This window comes from Lampetra planeri, chromosome 20 (genome assembly GCF_965212315.1).
Source record: "Lampetra planeri chromosome 20, kcLamPlan1.2.h2, whole genome shotgun sequence".
In the NCBI taxonomy this organism is placed as follows: Eukaryota; Metazoa; Chordata; class Hyperoartia; order Petromyzontiformes; family Petromyzontidae; genus Lampetra; species Lampetra planeri.
This window is the reverse complement of record NC_136126.1, coordinates 9,379,749-9,399,138: the sequence shown is the minus strand read 5'-3', so window position 1 is coordinate 9,399,138 and position 19,390 is coordinate 9,379,749. Positions and strand designations below refer to the sequence as shown.

The following is a 19,390-nucleotide window of genomic DNA, read 5'->3' as shown; positions in this document are numbered from 1 at the left end:
TCACATCCAGCCGGGCGGCGCCGTGCTTCGTGCGCTTCATGTACATCGTTGAATTCGCGCAACTTGAAGTCCTATTTGGAGGGGTGTCCTCTGGTCATCGTAATTATACCATCTTGGGGGAGATACTGATTCTCGCAATGATACCATCTTGGGGGAGATCCTGGTCCCTTGCAATGATACCATCTTGGGGGAGATCCTGGTCCTCGCAATGATACCATCTTGGGGGAGATCCTGGTCCTCGCAATGATACCATCTTGGGGGAGATCCTGGTCCCTTGCAATGATACCATCTTGGGGGAGATCCTGGTCCTCGCAATGATACCATCTTGGGGGAGGAACTGGTCCTCGCAATGATACCATCTTGGGGAAGATACTGGTTCGTTGCAATGATACCATCTTGGGGGAGATCCTGGTCCTCGCAATGATACCATCTTGGGGGAGATCCTGGTCCCTTGCAATGATACCATCTTGGGGGAGATCCTGGTCCTCGCAATGATACCATCTTGGGGGAGGAACTGGTCCTCGCAATGATACTATCTTGGGGGAGATCCTGGTCCTCGCAATGATACCATCTTGGGGGAGATCCTGGTCCTCGCAATGATACCATCTTGGGGGAGAGCCTGGTCCTCGCAATGATACCATCTTGGGGGAGATCCTGGTCCTCGCAATGATACCATCTTGGGGGAGGAACTGGTCCTCGCAATGATACCATCTTGGGGGAGATCCTGGTCCTCGCAATGATACCATCTTGGGGGAGATCCTGGTCCTCGCAATGATACCATCTTGGGGGAGATCCTGGTCCTCGCAATGATACCATCTTGGGGGAGGAACTGGTCCTCGCAATGATACCATCTTGGGGGAGGAACTGGTCCTCGCAATGATACCATTTTGGGGGAGATCCTGGTCCCTTGCAATGATACTATCTTGGGGGAGGAACTGGTCCTCGCAATGATACTATCTTGAGGGAGGAACTGGTCCTCGCAATGATACTATCTTGGGGAGATCCTGGTCCCTTGCAATGATACTATCTTGGGGAGATCCTGGTCCCTTGCAATGATACTATCTTGAGGGAGGAACTGGTCCTCGCAATGATACTATCTTGAGGGAGATCCTGGTCCTCGCAATGATACTATCTTGGGGAGATCCTGGTCCCTTGCAATGATACCATCTTGGGGGAGATCCTGGTCCCTTGTAATGATACCATCTTGGGGGAGGAACTGGTCCTCGCAATGATACCATCTTGGGGGAGGAACTGGTCCTCGCAATGATACCATCTTGGGGGAGGAACTGGTCCTCGCAATGATACCATCTTGGGGGAGATCCTGGTCCTCGTAATGATACTATCTTGGGGGAGGAACTGGTCCTCGCAATGATACCATCTTGGGGAAGATACTGGTTCGTTGCAATGATACTATCTTGAGGGAGATACTGGTCCTCGCAATAATACATTCTTTGGGGAGGAACTGGTCCTTGCAATGAAACCATCTTGGGAGATACTCGTCCTTGCAATGATACCATCTTTGGGGAGGAACTGGTCCTCGCAATGATACATTCTTGGGGGAGATCCTGGTTCTCGCAATGATACTATCTTGGGTGAGGAACTGGTCCTCACAATGATACTATATTGGGGGAGATACTCGTCCTCGCAATGAGAATGTGGAATCTACAACACCGATGTGGGGCCTACCGAACGGAGACCGGCGCCAGACCAATGCTCGTGGGGACCATCAAGAGTCAGACAAGCAAACAGAGACACTTTGACCTTGGCACATACCTCTATTGTATGGTAGAATATCAGAGAGAGAGAGAGAAAATAAACATTATATTGTACATTATAAAAAGGTGTCCTTTCGATTAACACTGCCGTAAGTATACATAAACGGCTATCACTATTCAGAGATCAACATCAACTTCGGCAAACCATCAGCTGCTGTGAAGGAGAAAACCGAACGGTGACCATGCCACGACACCGTGAGATTGAGATTGAAAAGATTGTCTCGACTGAAAACGAATTTCTTTACAACTGCTTGTTGTTGTGTTTGTCGTCCTTGCCCCACACCTCCAAGTAGCACGGGTCAGCTACGTACAGTGCCAAAAGTAGTTCAACATATGTACGTATACCAAGGCCATAATTATAATATAGATTGGGGGGGACACATCTCCCCCAATATTCAAATATACTCAAAATGTCTCCCCCAATATATTGCTATAAAAAATATGCTATGGTATGTAAATAAAAACAATTTGCTAAACCTTGGCCACAATATCTGGACTTGTCTTCATAGAAATCAATGCGTAGATTTCTGTTTATAGGATTGTGGTTATGGTTGTACTTTATTAATCCCTAATATCTGCCATTACAATGAAACAAGAAATGGTAAAAAAGTAAAAACAGAGCAAGGTAATACAAGACACTATTAGACATTGTAAAAAATAAATAAAAAGTCGATCCCATGTGTTAATGAATTTTGAAATATTTTTGGCAGGAAATTATTTTTCAAATTTAGATTTTTTTTTCTGGGTTGGGACCCCCAGACCCTCTGGAAGATTTGGTCCCCCCAATGTTGACTCCATGGCTATGGCCTTGACGTATACACGCGAGCACAGGCAGGGCCACATGGTGTCTCTGCGCGCCTCCCGTTGGGGGCACCGCGACAGCGCGGCAACGGCGCGACCGGACGGTCCCCCGCCTAACGCTCCTGAGCGAACGTGATGATTACCATCGCCACCATTAGCGTTTTATTATCGCCGCCGCTGAACGTGCCGCTGCACGCTCAGCACTTCCGCCGAAGACGCCGTCGACCTATCCAGCGGTGTCTGCAGGGAGGGCTCGCCCGGCCCCTAAATCACGCGGCTCCTTCGCGTCCCCCCGCTCCTAATGAAGCGCAACCTTTGCGGCGGGTGGCGGACGCATTACTCACGGGGAGCGGGGCACGGAGGCCGAGGGGCAACTCCCCTCTCTCCAGGTGTCCCAGCACTTTCTTAGTCCCCCCCCATCCCCCTGGCGACGTTCGTGTCAACGCGCGAACACTTCACTGTGTGCGAGTGCATTTGAGTCGTCGCAGTGTACCGGAAAGCGCACTGCGCCACGAACCCGGCGACCTGGGCCCAGTTCCTAGGCCATGGCTAACATCAGGGATCAAGTGATATCTGAATAGGTCCTAGGCCTTCCGTATGTCAAATCAGGGCTTAAATGAGTGCCTGGTGAGGTGTGAAGACATAAGCACTGGGGCAACAAAGGTGGACACGCGTGGTTCTGGTCACACCACCCCATTGTGTGCAGTGCTGGCCTTCATAAATTCTCGCAAACAGTACATGGCCGAACAGTCCATATAAGCTATATAGGGGATCTTGGTGTGTGTGTGTGTACATGTGTGAGCCATTGTGTGTTTGTGCATCTCTGTATGCATGTGAATGAGCGGTAGTGTAGCGGTTAGCATGCTGCGCTACGAACCCGGCGACCCAAGTTCAATTCCCACTCACTGCCAACACCAGTGATCATTATCTGAACCGGTCCTGGGCCTCACCTAGGTCGACTAAGCCTCAAATGAGTACCTGGTGTGGTGCGTTAAAACATCGCCACTAGGGAGACTGAGGCAGCCGGGCGTGGTGCTGGCCACCCACCCCCTCGTGTGCAGTCCTGGCATTCATAGGTGCTGCTCGCTAACAGAACTCTCCGCAACAGTATGTTAAGACTATACAGGGGATCTTTGTCTTTGTATATATATAAATATACACGTGTGTCGTGTGTGTGCTCATGCGTGTATGTTTGTGTATGTGTACGCATGTGCACGCTATGATCCCAGAGAGCTAGTTTCAATGCCGGCCATGCACATCATTGGTGGCGAGTGGGTACCTGCACCTGTCATTGGCCTCCCCGAGGTTGCAGCCACCTCACATCACTTCCTGTTGGTGCTGTGTATAAACAACTGTAATGGGGACAAAGGTGGCTGGGTGTAGTGATGGCTAAGCCGCACCCCAGTGTCCCGTGCCACAAAGAGAACGTGCACGAAGAGCCTAGAAATACACTTTTTTATTTTAACCAGGTAAGGGCCCAAAGAGCTTTATAGCTCTTCTTTACAGATACTCAAATCGCATGTTTCTAAATATAGAGGGAAACACTGGAGGACCCGGGTGAAAAAATCTACGCTACCACAGGGAGAACATGCAAACTCCAAATATACAGCAGGCGTCAAGGTCCGAATCGAAACTACGACCTCCTGTATACCAGGTGAGGTAGTTAACATCTCGCCACCGCGGCGCTACGTTTTGTCTTTGCGCGTTTACACATAACTCTGGATGCATGTGCCTTTGTGTACAGGACGTTGGTGCAGCGATCGGCACACGGCACTACAATTTTAGCAACCTGGATTCCATTCCTGTCCATGGTGTACAACACACATGGCCAGTTAGTATCTGAATCTAGCAGTGGATTACTCTGTCTGCTCACCCTAAAACTGAATACCTGGTGCAGTGATTTGCACATCAACGGTGGGGATAAAAAGGTGGCCCGGTATAGTTCTGGCCAAACTACCACCCCCCCCCCTTCATTTGCTATGCCAGCTCTAATTAGCCACTAATGGAACATGCACTGCAAGTCCATTAACCCAAATTAGAGGTCTTTGTCTTTATGAATGTGTACATTTGCTAGAGGGAACCTTGTTCTGCAGGTAATTTCAAAACTAAGTCCCCATGTGTTCCCACCGTTATGGCTTAAGATCTTGGCAGAAATCTTTGAGGTGCTTTGCGTGACTTTAAACTTGGGAATTTCTTGATGCAGGTGGGCACGCAGAGTGCAGCGGAACCGATTGGCTACTGGTCAGTGTCCTTGAGTCACCGAGTCCAGGGTTTGGCGGCTTTCCTTCAAACCAAGCCTTTGCATCACGATGATCCTTGTGCTGCGTGCAGTGGGCATCACTTTGAAACGAGCAGCAGGCTGTCTAATACATCAGTGGGAGAGAGATGAAGGGGCAGTAGCCAGTGGTACATGATGGGATTGTCCAACAGAAGGTACATTTTTATTAACACTGAAATGATGTCAGGGCAGCACCAGTGGTGCATTCTGGGATTATTACACACGGTGGGGAAGCACTCAAAGGAGGACGATGATGAATGGGGGCTGCCGGGGTGCAGCACTAGCAGTGCATTTTGGGATTATTAAATGTGGGACCAGGCACATAAGAACAGAGATTGCTACTGCAGAGGACAGAGATGGCAACAGCAACAAGCCATGCATTCTGGGATATTTAAATCGAGAAAAGCCTTGCATAAATCATGGCCTTACCAGTGCCACTTGCTAAGTGACTGAATATCAGGAAGCCGAGAGCTTCAAGCAAAGAAGTAAAATAGGCAATGGACACGTGCAAAGAGACTCCACAATATTTTTTTTTTTTTACTGACCCTCCACAACCAACGCTCAAAATTTGCTCCATCACACGGTCTTACCGTTGCACTTCGCCAGCCCCTAACCCAAAGCGACGGGCCGGAGTGGCGAGGCGGTGGGGGTGGGAACAGAGGTGCGTGGGGGCACACAGACTCACCGAGCTGCACGTCCGTGTGGATGCGTAACCTGTGTACGCAGCTCACACGGTACGACTTGTACTGGTGGCTGTTGAGAGACACCTGCACCGTGGCCAACTCCAGCGGCAACTCGTCCTCCAGGCTCTCGTTGCCGCGTGAACCTGCGCAGCGGCAGAGGACGCAGGCGCGCATTAATAAACCCGAGGTGGCCGTTGCGAAAGAGGCGATGCTATTTCGTGTCTCAATAGCTCACCATTTCATCTTGTGGATGAGCAAAGGATGCGAGATTTAATGCCGCGCGCGCGTTTCCCGTGGCGAATACGCGCACAGCTCAAAATTACGGCCACACGGCTTGTGATAGATGCACGCAAGACGATTGTATGCAACACATGCCAAGCACAGGCACCGCGTGCATTTGTGCGCATATGACAGATGTATGCGACAAAGACAAAAAGATCCCCTGTACAGCTTTAACACGACTGTTGGAGGGCAAGAGTTGTTAGCGAGTAGCACCTATGAAGGCCGGCACGGCACACGAAGGGGTGGGTGGCCAGCACCACGCCCGGCCGCTTTCATCTCCCCGGTGGCGATGTTTACACATCGTACCAGGTACTCATGAGGCCGAGTCGACCTAGGGGAAGCCCAGGACCGGTTCAGATAATCTCCACTGGTGTTCGTAGAACAGTGCGTTAACCGCGACACCAACGTATGCGACACACGCGCACGCACACACACACACATTTTCCACAGCTATTCATTATGCGCACACAGAACATATTACAAACACGCCGCCCCAAATGAAAATGACACACATTTACACATCAGGCACACAAGTGAAGGTGCATGCGCGATACACAGCAAGCGTGCACACCACATGTAGTGCACCGCATGACACACTCAAACAACACGTGCCACGCTCTCTCATCTCGCACACCACCCTATACCACACAGATACAACAACAGCCACCATTCGCCACTCTGTGGTAGTGACGTTACCAACAGCACCTGTGCCAGGGTAGGTGAACAATGAGGCCCCTCAGTGTCGAAGGTTTGTTGTCAGGAGGTCACGGGACAGACGCAGGTGCCATGAGATGACTGATAGATGCACCCCACCTGTGCTCCCCACTGTGCCAACTTGTTTTGTTTAATCTGCCCGGCCCACCACTCGTTGTGAGCATCGCTCCTCCGCCCTCCGTTGTTGCTGGAGGGCGGCTGCCTCCAACTGCCCAGTAGCAGCGTCCTTCACGAGCCTCTTCCTCCACAGAGGCCGATCTTGACACCGTTGGATCCAGTCATCGGCAAGTCCATTCGGCTCCACATCTTCCTGTACCGCATCAACCAGTCTCTACTCTAACCTGTGCTGTGCCCATCCAGCCCCCTCTATCTTGTCAAACAGAAGCTGTTTGGGCATGCTGTGGCTGGGGGTGCGGGCTTCGCGTTTTGCGCCGGGCCAGGTGCGCGGTTGACGTAACGCGGAGCGGCAGAGGCTCGCTGGCAAGAGGTCGAGGGGGCAGATCCGAGCGTTATGGGTGAACAGACCAGGCAAGGCGAGTGGCAGACGCACCGCCCGCTCTCTCCACGCTGCCAACTCGCTGCCTTTTAGCTTCCCGACGTTCGTGGACGCCGCTGCTCTGCCTCCTGTTGTTGTTGCTGGAGGACGTGTTCCCCGAGTGATGGCTGACAGGTAGGCATGCGACGAGGCACCCTCCCTGGTGACTCAATTGTGAAGATTTGGGGTGGCAATTCGATTCCAGGTTGGCTATTATTTTCGTCTCACTGGCAAATATTGTCAATATTTGTGTTCATTTGTACAGTTTTGTTAGCATATTATACCATTAGCCCATCATTTGCATATCACCTACATAGAATAATAAATAATAGATTCTTGCACGCCAACGATACGACGAGCATACAAATCCAATTTAATTGACGAATCGACCAATCGCTGCACACCCAGAAGGAGATCCGCAGTGTCCTCCTCCACCGTCGTTTCACCGCCCCGACTCTCCGCTCCTCACAGAGATCTCCGCCTATTCACTGGGACGCACTGCCCGAAATATGCGTCAAAGAAATGTCGTGCATCCGAAATTCCAACTCTCAGACAAATCAACCAAGTGGCTGAAATCATCTCCGGGGTGAATCTCTGAACAGTTGCTCTTCATAGGCCACATGAAGGAACGGCGCTGCATGCCACGCTGCACGCGACGCTGGCGGCGTGTGACGACGTGTGGTGACTCACTGTTTTCGCGCACGAGACAGAACTCCATGCTGTTCTGGGACTCGAGGCTGCTGTCGAGGTCCACGGCCACGTTGGGTGCACTCTGCTTCTCCAGCCGATACTGAGGCCCTGCACAGGGCACACGCACGCACGCACGCACACACACACACACCATGCGTTGGTTTAATACTATAGGCTTTCGCGACCGATATCCGTAATAGAGGTCTTTTGGGTTAGATCGCGGAAATATAAATGTGTCATTAAAACCCGCCACCACCCTACACAGCCAATTAGTAAGGTTTGTCACGTAAACAAAACATGCAATTCGTTACTAGTACAGCACACCGGTGTGCTGGAGAGTAAACCCACTACATTTCCACTTCGAGTACGACTATAAGCCAGTAATTACAACCAGCATCATCAGGCGACAGCCAGATTGTCAGTCTTAGAGGGATAAATGTGATGCTGTCACTTGTGAGCCAATCAGGTGCGCACAAAGACAAAGATCCCCCGTATAGCCTTTAACAGACTGTTGGGGCAAGTGCTGTTAGCGAGCACCTATGTAGGCCGGAACGGTACACGAGGGTGTGAGTGGCCAACACCACGCCCCGACCGCCTTTGTCTACCCAGTACTCATTTGAGGCCGAGTTGACCTAGGGGATGCCCAGGACCGGTTTAGATAATCGTCACCGGTGTTGGTTGAGAGCGAGAAACGAACTCGGACTGCAGGGATTCATAGCGCAACGTGCCAACCACAACACGACCACTCCCCAAATGCACGCACGCACGCCGAAAGAGTTTCCCCCGCAGTGCGGCGGCGATCCCACAATGAGCAACAAAGACAAAGATCCCCTGTACAGCCTTCGTCGTCACAATCTTATCCAGCTCCCGCTCAATTCACCGCTCCATCTCCGCGGTGGTCCTCAACCCAGGCGCCGTTTCCGCCTTCGGCTGGCACTCCGTTGTTATTCTCGCCCCCACTGGTTATTATCACCTCCCCCTCCCTTCCCAGTTACGCGTGCCCCTTCATCGCCCACGTGCTCCTCCGAACGGCGCCTTTAACGTGCAGACGGCTTCTCATACATGTGGGTCCTGTTTCTGTCTCTCGGTGCGATTCCAAGCGTGCATCCACTCCTCCACGTTTGTTTGTGCACTTCTGAGCTCAAAGCAGCCCACCGATAGGTTGTTAATAATTTGTCGGTGCTCCACTGGCAGTGGTGAACAAGTGCAAGTAACATAAAACTTGCATTTGTCAATAATACTGTGGGCCTTAAAAGTAAACGTAATATACCACATACAAGAGGCGGCTGATTATTGAAGGGTGTTTCTGTTACTCAATAGCTACTATTGGGCAACTATTCACATGCCAAATTAAACAATTTGTGTATTTCTCATCAGGCCGAATGGTGCAATGTGGAGCTTCCAACTGTAATTGTCCACAGTCTCTCTTCTGGCGTTCTTTATCACGGGCTATTAAGAAGGCCCATTGCCCGAAACGTCACCTATATTATATTTTTCCTCTGCGGGCCACGGTGTTATTGATGAACGTGTTGAGTTTGTTTGTTAACAGGTTATATATGTTTGAAAGAAAATTGCATTCATGGATTCTCACAAACATCACGCCTCCCCCCACGATCCTTAGGGATCCATGGGGCATTTCTAATGTGTAGGCTTTCATGACCCTGACTTTTTGGGGTTTGGTTCCGCAAGTCAAATGTGTTTTTGTACACTTCCCCCACCCCCGCTCACAGCCAACAAATAAAGTTGCCACGTGAAGAAACGTACCAACTTATTAGTGACTCAGCAGCACCACCAGAAATCTGATATATCTGGCACCTGCCTGATGTTGCTGGTTGTAACTACCAGGGAAACGTCTGTAAACCCAATGTTGCGGATCGCTCTCCCCCACACGCCCGGTGGGTGCTGCTGAAAGCCGTAATACATTGGCACGTTTGTTCATGGCGTGACACATTTATTCCTTGGCTGCGTCGGGTGGAGGAGGGTGTACGACACACATTTTGCTTCTTGCGCGGCGATCTCACCCAAATATCAATTACGATCCATAAGTGTGTGGGGGGGGGTGGATGTTTGTATTTGCACTCGTTCCGTGCATGTTCTTGCGTACGTGTCAGTGCACGAGTTTGTGTGGCCAAATCGCGTAATGTTGCTTTCCAATAAACGAAAAAGAATCTTCAGTTTTCAAATTGACGTGAGGATTCTGCTAATGTTTGCAGACTGCTATGCCAGACAGACCAGTAGAGGGCACTGGTTCTCCTTGGAAAATAAAATCCACTGGAGATAAAAAAAATAATGCATATATAGTGGGTCCACGAAGACAAGATAATGCGGTACTTTATAACTCCAAGCCATAACATGGTAAATTATTAATTCTTCCAAGATCATTAGCAGATTTAGCAAGCAAACATTTGACTGCAAATGAAAAGCATATTTTTTTTTCAAGAAGGATGGAGGGCCAGTTGAAACGAATTATTCGCCGAACAAGACGCTCAAGCGAAAATCATTTCCGACAGCTATAACAAAAAAAAATGTACACAATTCCGCCGAACGTAATAATTGGCCTGTTAATGGCCGCGCCACCCCTGAGAAGGAGGGCGAGGCGTTTAGCGGCGCCTCGCACCACCACGGCCGAGCATTAGGCAAATGGACGGCTCGCGCAATCGATGGCAAAATAAATGGAACCAAGCCCCGTTGGTCCACGCACGGCCGCGCATCATTTACCCTCCGTGGCTTCTGCAACGATCGCGCGTGTGCGCGCGCGCGATAGATTAATAATCTTAACACAAATACTCCCAAGTAAACCGATAATAGTTTGTTAGCAAACGACATACGGCGGTGCGCCCAGGTCGCTTAGCGGAAGATCCGTATGTCGGTGGTTCGGTCGGCCCATCAACCCCCCCGGGGTCGACAGATGAATACCACTCTGTGGGTGAAGTCAACGGTGGTTGTCCTTTCGATAAACTCGCCCCTGCCATAGGAAAGTAGAAATTCCACCACTGGCTCAGCAATGGAAACAGGGGATGACCACTGCTTCAGTGCTCATAAGAAATAACCTTAGTTTACGTGTACACATCAAAACCAGGATGCCTTTTGTGCATACGATTGTACATATATTAATGCGCGTGTGTGTATATACTTGACGGCTCAGAATAAAATGAGCACCTGGTGTGGTGTGTAAACATCACCACAGGACAAAGGTGGCCGGGCGTGGTGCTGGCTACCCACCCTCTCGTGCGCTATGACGGCCTTCGCTAACTGCACTTTCCCCAGCGGTCTGTTAAAGACTTTCTGGGGTTCTTTGTCTCCGTTTATGTACTTGTGTGCGTATGTATTCGGAACAGGAACTGAAAGAGTTTTTGAGTGTATGGGTGTGCGTGTCTGCACGAACACACACTTGGGGTACACGCATACGGTATTCCGGTTTGTCACGCGCATATGTTGAGTGCATGCACACGTGTGTGTGCGCACCCACGGACTCCTCAGCCTCAAAACGAGTACCTGGTGCGACGTGTGAACACCGCTACTCGAGAGACAAAGGTGGCCGCGCGTGGTGCTGGCCACCCACCCCACCTCACGTGCCGTGCCACCCTTCATTGGGTGCTACTCGCTAACAGCACTTGCTCCTACAGTATGTTAAGGCGACACGAGGGATCTTTGTTGTCTTTGTATACCACAGTATACACTTGTGCATCTGTATTTGAAACAGGAACTGAAAAAGCTCCCAGCACGGGGAGCGAAAAGCGGTCGGCGTTATATCCTTTATAGCAAAAAAAATCCAGTGCCTCCATAGCTAATATGCACACTGGGTTAAGGCTGTAAACTCATCTAGTTTAATTCCAACTCCGTGGTAGTAGACATTCCACATTCCTATGGTGGGGGCCAAGTGTTTCCAAAGGATCAACAACCCCAGTGGAATGTCTCAGTCCTGGACTTAGGCGATGGGAGTCGGCGCAGGATTCTCACCACGCGCAACCGTAAACACCTACACGCGGTGGGACTTGGTTCGTGAAAATTCCACCCCTTGCTGTTGGTCTTGTAAGAGGGCTACACGTTCCAAAAGTGCTCACGTGCAAGTCCGCGTGCGGAGCAAAAGCGCGCGTGCACGTCGCGCCGGCCGCGCGCCATCCGCGCAGAGGGGAGCGCACGTCGCGCCGCGTCGCGCCGGCAGGAAGGGGCTCTTGACCCCCCGACCGCCCGCAGACGCTCGGTCCGCGCAGCCGTGAATCGATAGCCCTCCCAGCGCCGGCAACACCCCGGCGGCCGATCAATACTCATCTAAATGTAAATGCGGAAAGATCCCTCACCCGGCTGCTATCTCTAACGCTGGGGGTGCCCTCTCTCTCCCTCCGCCGGCCGGCGCGCGCGCTTATCTCCCCGACACTAGCGCGCATGGCAAAATTACTTTCTGGCACAGCGTTTCCCCGATAGCCAGATAAACGGCGACACTCCACCGCTGGGAAATACATCTCCCCTAATACACTCCCCCGCGCGTAGGCAGAATTCCGATGGTGGAGGAAAAAATAAGAAAAAATTAGGCGTAAATTTAGATGCCCTAAACGTAATTACTTAGGCCCAAGCCTGTTGCTGCCAGACGAGTTAAGGCAGCGCATTAACTCTGTTAACCCTGTAATGCAGGACCAGCCTTGAGTTGTTTTGCGGGCTTGGATTCCCAGGTAACCACCATTAAATTTGATGTTTTTGGACAAAACTCCAAGTTGATGTAATGCGAGCAGAGAATTCAAATTGCATGATGTGAGACGGGTTAGATCTGACCATCTCAGCAAAATTATTATAATGATGACGGTGGTGATGACCACCATTGATGATGGTGGTGGTGATGATATCGATGCCCTCGCAGCAAACAGCTTTGCCGATTGAGCTACAACCCTGGCCTTTGATCTAGAAATAAACAACGCTAATCCAATTAACACCAAAGTTGTATACACAATCAATAACTCGATGGTGGTGGGGGGAAAAAAAATTTAGCTGGAATAATTTAAACGGGACAATTTTCCAAACGCTGTTAAAACCCACGCACGATCGTCTCCAAGTGAGGCACACGAGGCGAGATGAATAATTCGTCGCCACAGTCACGAATCCATTTTACAATGACGTTAACTTTGCGTTTGGGAAAAGCTCTCTTGTTCTTGAGTAATACGCGGAGATGTACATTGAAAGCTTGGGAGTCTCGTTCGTACGTGAAAATAAACGGCGATGTTTTTTGTTCGTGTGTTGGGGGTCTTACTATTATATAAAATTGTTAAATATCCAGATTTTTTTTTTATTGAGGGAATCAGCTTTGAAACAGTGACGAAGTGACAAAAATAATTACCAAATAAATCTGTGATATTTTAAAGAAAATTTCTTCTTCTGAGAGGCTTTTTCCACGCTACAAGTCACCTAATTAATTTGCACGCTAATTGACAGACGTGCATTTGATGTGTGATGTGTAAAACAAAATGATTCAATTGATGTAAATTCCTCGTAAAGACTTAACTCTTAATTAGCAACCCTTGGAGAAGAATATAATCTTTGATCAACTTAATGCCAATGTGGTTTTATATTAATATAATTTTATATTCACACAACCAAAAATACAGAAATAACATTGCATTCATTTTGACGGCCCACGTCATTTGAGCGCACTAGCCGATAAACTGCAACAGGCACGACTGTTAAAATACAAAACAGGAAATTAGGAGTGGAATGGTGACAGAGTGGTTATCACACGGCACACTATGAAACTATAAAATGGGTTTCATTCCTGGCCACAGCTAACATCCATCGCGAGTGATATAAACCACATTATTTATTTTACTAGGCAAGGCTTACTGAGCTAGACAACTCTTTTTCAGAAGCAACCTGGCCACAATTGATAGCTCCACGAAGTGGCTTATCATCATCTGGACATTACATTTATAGCCGCCAACTACTCTCAAACGAACGTTGACCCAGAAAAAAATCTATGTGACGACAAGGAGAAAATGCAAACTCCAAATATACAAGTGTCAGGATTGAACCCAGGACCCCCTGTATATCAGGCGAGGCAGTTAACATCTCACCACCGCGGGTCCAAGGCTCACCACCTCGCACTGACCAATGTGGTCAAGGATGGTCAAACAAACCACCATGACTGGCACTGGCATGGCGAGAGGAGGCCCTCATCCGTGCTGTACTGGCTGCATACATAAAGCGCTGCAAAATTTGTACATTCATTAGAAAGTAACACTGCTTGCCCAACCGAGCGTTGGGTGGTGTTCAATCTCTGCGACCCTGAGCCAGCGGTAAACATTCCACATTCCTATGGCTTGGCAAGGAACACTCACCACATAAACAACCACCTTTAACTTCCTGGAGGGGAGTGATGGCATACTGATGAGCGCACTGCACTAGCAACCAGTAACCTGAGGAGTGCGATTTTCCCAGCCACAGTTGACATCACCAGTGGCGAGTGATATTTGAACCAATGCTGCCCCACCTCCCCCTTGCACAAACCAGCAGAGTGAAATATCCCCGTAACCAACACGACACACAGGGAGTTCTTTCTTCCAGCGGTCAACTGACAAAAAGCTGTAAATGAAATTATTATGATTATTAACTTTCGTCAAAGCGGTACTTATTTTAATCAACGTTGGTACGAACGTGGTCCGAGTTCACGACGCCACTGTGCAGACTTGCGTTGTCCTCAACAGAAGGTGGTAACAACAAGCGGGCTTTGCTGGTCTTTGTGCAAGATATTCAATGTTCTTCCCCCATGTGTGCGATTTCTTGGGGAACTCTGGTATCCTCGCATTTTATAAAAAGGTGAAAAAAAATGTGCAAGGCTCTCCTGATAAAAACGACCCTGGACTCGGCGAAGCTTCCTCGGGTAAACAAATTATCGTCATTCCCCGCGCACGTTTCAGTGACCTTTGGTTAATACGGCGCAAGACCGGGCGTCTTGAAGACGACCTGAAAAAAAAACTATTTACTCAAACGCCTCTGTGTAGTTCACGAAGTGTGCGACAAATAAAAGCTCAAAGCACTGCCGTAAAAAAAGAAAACAGCCGCTGGAAACAAACGGGAACCTTTTAAGGCCCTTGTGGAAATTTTACCGACAGGCCAAGCATTCGTAACCTTTTGCAAAAAAATATATATATATATCTCCATTGGACACAAGCGGTGGACCACTGCCTGGATGCCGATTATGTTTAGACTGGAAGCTGCCCGTGGCTGTTAATTCCCAAGTGCGAAGCAGCGCTCTGATGGAAGCGCCGCTCGCACACGAAGGCCAGAGCAGCGCTCTATCCCCGATTACCATTCAGGGTGCAATGCCGGTGCTGTGCGACCGAGATTGCAAGCGGAGGCCATTCCCGCAGCAACGCCGATGTCGCGAAAGTTCTTTTAAACTGCGATGAAATGTGCCGTGCCAGACACGGCTGCTGCAGCTGCTGCTGCTGCTGCTGTTGTTGTTTGTTAGTTTGTTGTCCTGCCCCCACACCTCCAATTAGCACGGTGCGAAAGAAGCTCCGCAAAGATACAGGAGCCCGGCATCGGGGTTTCTGGTCATCGGTGCCGGCAAAAGCAGAAAAACCGTTTACAATGCCAGTGCACGCACAATGCGTGCGCACACAAGGGGGGGATGTCGGTCTAAACATCGTAGGACTACTACTACAGCGTAGCATTTCGCAGTTGTGCTGCATATCTCCGTGGGGTGTTTTCAGGTTGTGCCGCGCGCGTTGACGCACGCGAGCTCCTCCATTCTGTTCCCGAAGAACCGTCTGAGACGTCACCCCTAACTACGCACCCAACCCAAAAACACATTGCAGATATTTATTTACACGTCCCTGTTAAAAGTAAAAAAAAAAGTCCAACGATCTCCCCTATACAAGGCATCAGTGTTAAAAAGCAGCAGTGTTGCTCATCTCTGTTGGTGGTTCTGTGGCAAAGGGGGGGGGGGTCAGTCTCCCCACACAGCAACCACTGTGGACTTATTTTATCGACGGCAAAGGTAAGGCAGGTGAAGCCGCCCCCACCGCCCCCCGTCCCTCCCGGCCGGGTTGTTCGTGCGACTCCTTGGGAAACGAATTCACCCATCGGTGACGAAGGGGGCCCTTGCGGTGGCTCGGCCACCGCACCGCAGCGAGCCGACGCGGCCGCTGCCGCCGCTGCGATGACCGCACAGCCCGGCGGCGCAACGCCTTTGCCATAGCGACGACCCGCGCCCTCACCCCGCACACATTAGCCTCCCCCCCTCATTCCGCGACGCCACTTGCCGCTGCCCACGTCAGTACCCGTAGCCTCTTCAGCCGACCGTCTTGACTCATGGGCTGAGAAGGGTTCACTGAGAGCGAGCGAGCGAGCGAGCGTGGGGAGATTGCTGCGCCGACTCCCATCGCCCGTCTAAGTCCAGGACTGCGACATTCCTCTTCTTGTATGCCTTTAATACTTCTGCCACAGGGGTTGTTGACCCTTTGGACAGACTTGGTTCCCACCAGAGGAATGTGGAATTTGTACTAAATTGGATGACTTCACAGCGTTAACCCAGTGTGTATATTAGCATGGAGACACTGGCTGTTTTTGCTTTAAAAAAAAAATACTACTGCATTTCTAACCACTTTGTGGGACATTTTAATTCCTGTTTATCGTCACAAAAATGTATTTCCCACTTCATGAAGTGAAACCATGGCAACGGTATTTACGAAGCGATTGTAATTGATTGATACAATTTACTTGCGGGTATTTTCTAAGTGGTGGAGAGGCAGTGCAGTGGTTAGCACACTGCGCCACTAACGCGGCGACCTAAATCCCATTTTCTGGCCATTTTGCCAACGTCAGTTGCGAGTGGACACCCGAAACGGTCCTGGTCTCAATGTCCCTTAACCCCCTCCCCCTCTTCATCATCCCGCATGAACCAGCTTGATGAAGTACGGTTACACGTCTCCCGTGACAGACACGGCATGGTCGATGCCTTCGCTTGTACAGTGGGTTGACGAGCATTCGTAAAATATCGACGGTTTACTGTTGAAGTTACCCAAGGATGTCTGGGGCCAGGCGACACTTTAGCACTCGACCCACAATACGAAGGTGGTGAATTGAGATGTCTGGTGTGGTTGACTACAGCACTTATACATCCACTCACTCGGAAGGTATACAAATCCATTTCAATGGTCCTCATGCGACATCCCAAACATGGCACCCCCTGGGTTTTGGCACTCGTCCTCAAAGAACACCGGTGGAACCATCAACCGCATCAAAACATCCATGACAAGCCCACGTGCACATCTCCTCCGTGAGCCACGGCGGTACAAACGTGGCCATGCAAAACCAAACTGTGGATCGTGAGCCGCTGCAGTTTGCGGCTCATCCAACACAGGAGGAGGAACGGCAACCATATACCAAGTCTCTCCTGAAGTCCTCTTGCGGCTGGCAGACATCGGCATAAGTATCTTCTTCAGCACATCGCTGCCATCACACCATGCAAGGCTAGAATAGAATTGGCCTTTGGCTATAATCGCCTCGACCACCCGTAATAGCCCCCCCCCTATCTCATCAGTTCTCGGAAGCCAAGCAGGTTTGAGAGCCTGGATAGTACATGGAACGGGGTGACCATCATGCACGCCAGGGTGTCAAAGGCGGCTGTGGAGCTGTGCTACGTTCTGGCCAGCAGCAAAATCCACTGCGTACCGTTCCAACGCTGCCTATGGACCCCCCTCCCTCCCCCACCACCTTCACCGAGCCGTGCCGACCAGCGTGGTGAAGTATGAACAAATAACTCAACCATGGGCAGGACCTCATCCAGCAGTGGAGTGACAAAAGGGTCTATGCGCCTGTACATGGCTATCACCTTCCGACACTCATTCGATTTGCAAAAAAAAGACGACACGTTGATAACGGACGCTCATTTCCGGAGGAGGAGGAGGAGGAGAAGAGCGCACTCAGACGACACGGGCGCACGTACACACGCAGAGCCGACGTGCCCCGTACGTCGAGTTTGCACCGTTGGCCCTTTCTCCATATTAGGGGACCGCGTTACCTGTGCGACGGACTCTGGCAAACGCAGGCATGGCCAGGGATAAAATGTAACCGCGGTGCATTTATTTTCCAGGCCCGCAGCCAAAACATACGGCCGTCTTACAAACGCCGCTGCGCATTCCCAGCCGGAGCGATTACAGCGAAACCGTCTCCGTGGGCCGCATTCGAGGCGGCGATACCGCGGTCTCCCTCTCTCTCCGTTAGAGCCATGGTCGGAACTTTTAGACTCGCCGTGGGGGGGGGGGGGGAAGGTCGCGGGAGATCAAATATTTGCGTGGAGGGTCGACTCGGCCCCATCGACGTTATCATCCGGCCATCTTGATAGAGAACCGAGCGATGCTTTTGAGTGAAGTCAACAGGAGTCTTGTTTTGCGAGGCGACTGCCTGCTCCCCACCCGCCCGCCCCACCGTGGCAATGTGGGATTTCCACCGCCGGCTCCGTGATCGCATTAGAGGAATAGAGGCGGCCGCCGCGATGCAAATCCATGAGCCAGCAGAGCATAAATTGCCCCAACTTAAGGCAGCAAAAACTTTATGGAGTCGTACAGATTTATTTACGTGGCTAATAAGTGGAAATCGTTTGATAACCCACTTATTTCAAGTGGTTGTCAAATAGTTCACTGTTATTGGCCTTCAAAGAAATTGGAAGCACTAATGGTTGTGCCACCACCTCAGGTGGTACCTGCAAATGAAATATCTGCTCTGGACTAATGGACCACAACTGCTCGATCGAGCAGGGAGGCACGCTTTGGCTTTGCGCTCACACGATGCAGTACTCAAAGGCAGGTGGCACAGAACTTGTTCCGATGACTTCATCGTATCGGGGGGGGGGGGGTGTGGGGGTGTTGATGGTCACAGTTAATATTTCCACTGCCGTGCTACCAAAGAAAAACAAAGACCGACAATGTACGCATGGTCCCCGTGTGTTAAGCGTTCAATCTGACCCGGCGCGCGCAAGCGGACAACGCGGGGCCGACGCTGGCATTTGGGCGAGTTTCACAATTCGCCGTGTCTTGCCCGGTGAGCCTCCCCACACCCCTCGCTGACGTCCAGCTCCCACGAGCACAAGGGTTTGAAGTGCGCAGTGGAGAGAGACGCGTGGGGAGGACATTCAACTTTGGTGGGACGTAAACATTTCCTGTCACCAAAACGACACTCTTTGCTCTCCCAAGCCCCATTCCCACCAATTGCAGGATCCAATAACGTCTGCCAACGCCACGGTTCGTGTCCATATACCTACTCTAATCACCCAGGAATGTCTGTCCTTAACGCTCGTGACATCACTTGACATCGACCAGCCCCCCTCATTAATATTCATAAGCAGGTGACGTCCTCCAAATGGTCCCCCCCCCCCACCCCTCCTCATTAATAATCATCATGAGCGGGAGACGTCACTAAATATGGAGTACTCCCCTCCCCCTCACTAATAATCATGAGCAGGTGACGTCACTCCATATCGAACAGCCCCCCTCATTAATAATCATTATAAGGTGACGTCCTCCAAAGGGACACCCCCCGCCCATTCATAATAATTAGCGGGTGACGTCACTCCACATGGGGGGGCGAGGCGCCTCTTCCCCCCTCCTCGGCGTCAACTTACAACCCTCACTACATAGCAGAG

At 50.6% G+C, this 19,390-nt stretch overlaps 1 protein-coding gene across 3 annotated transcripts in view; it reads right to left on the bottom strand.

The window, feature by feature from the left end:
• The window catches only part of MAPKAP1 (MAPK associated protein 1), a 123,441-nt gene that overhangs the window by 28,689 nt on the left and 75,362 nt on the right, over positions 1–19,390 (bottom strand). For all 3 annotated transcript variants that reach the window (XM_078603521.1, XM_078603522.1, XM_078603523.1), the window contains 2 exons: positions 7,759–7,866; positions 5,540–5,680 (listed from right to left, as the gene is read on the bottom strand). In XM_078603521.1, the coding sequence (XP_078459647.1) occupies positions 5,540–5,680; positions 7,759–7,866 (249 nt within the window). The remainder of the gene's footprint in view (positions 1–5,539; positions 5,681–7,758; positions 7,867–19,390) is intronic.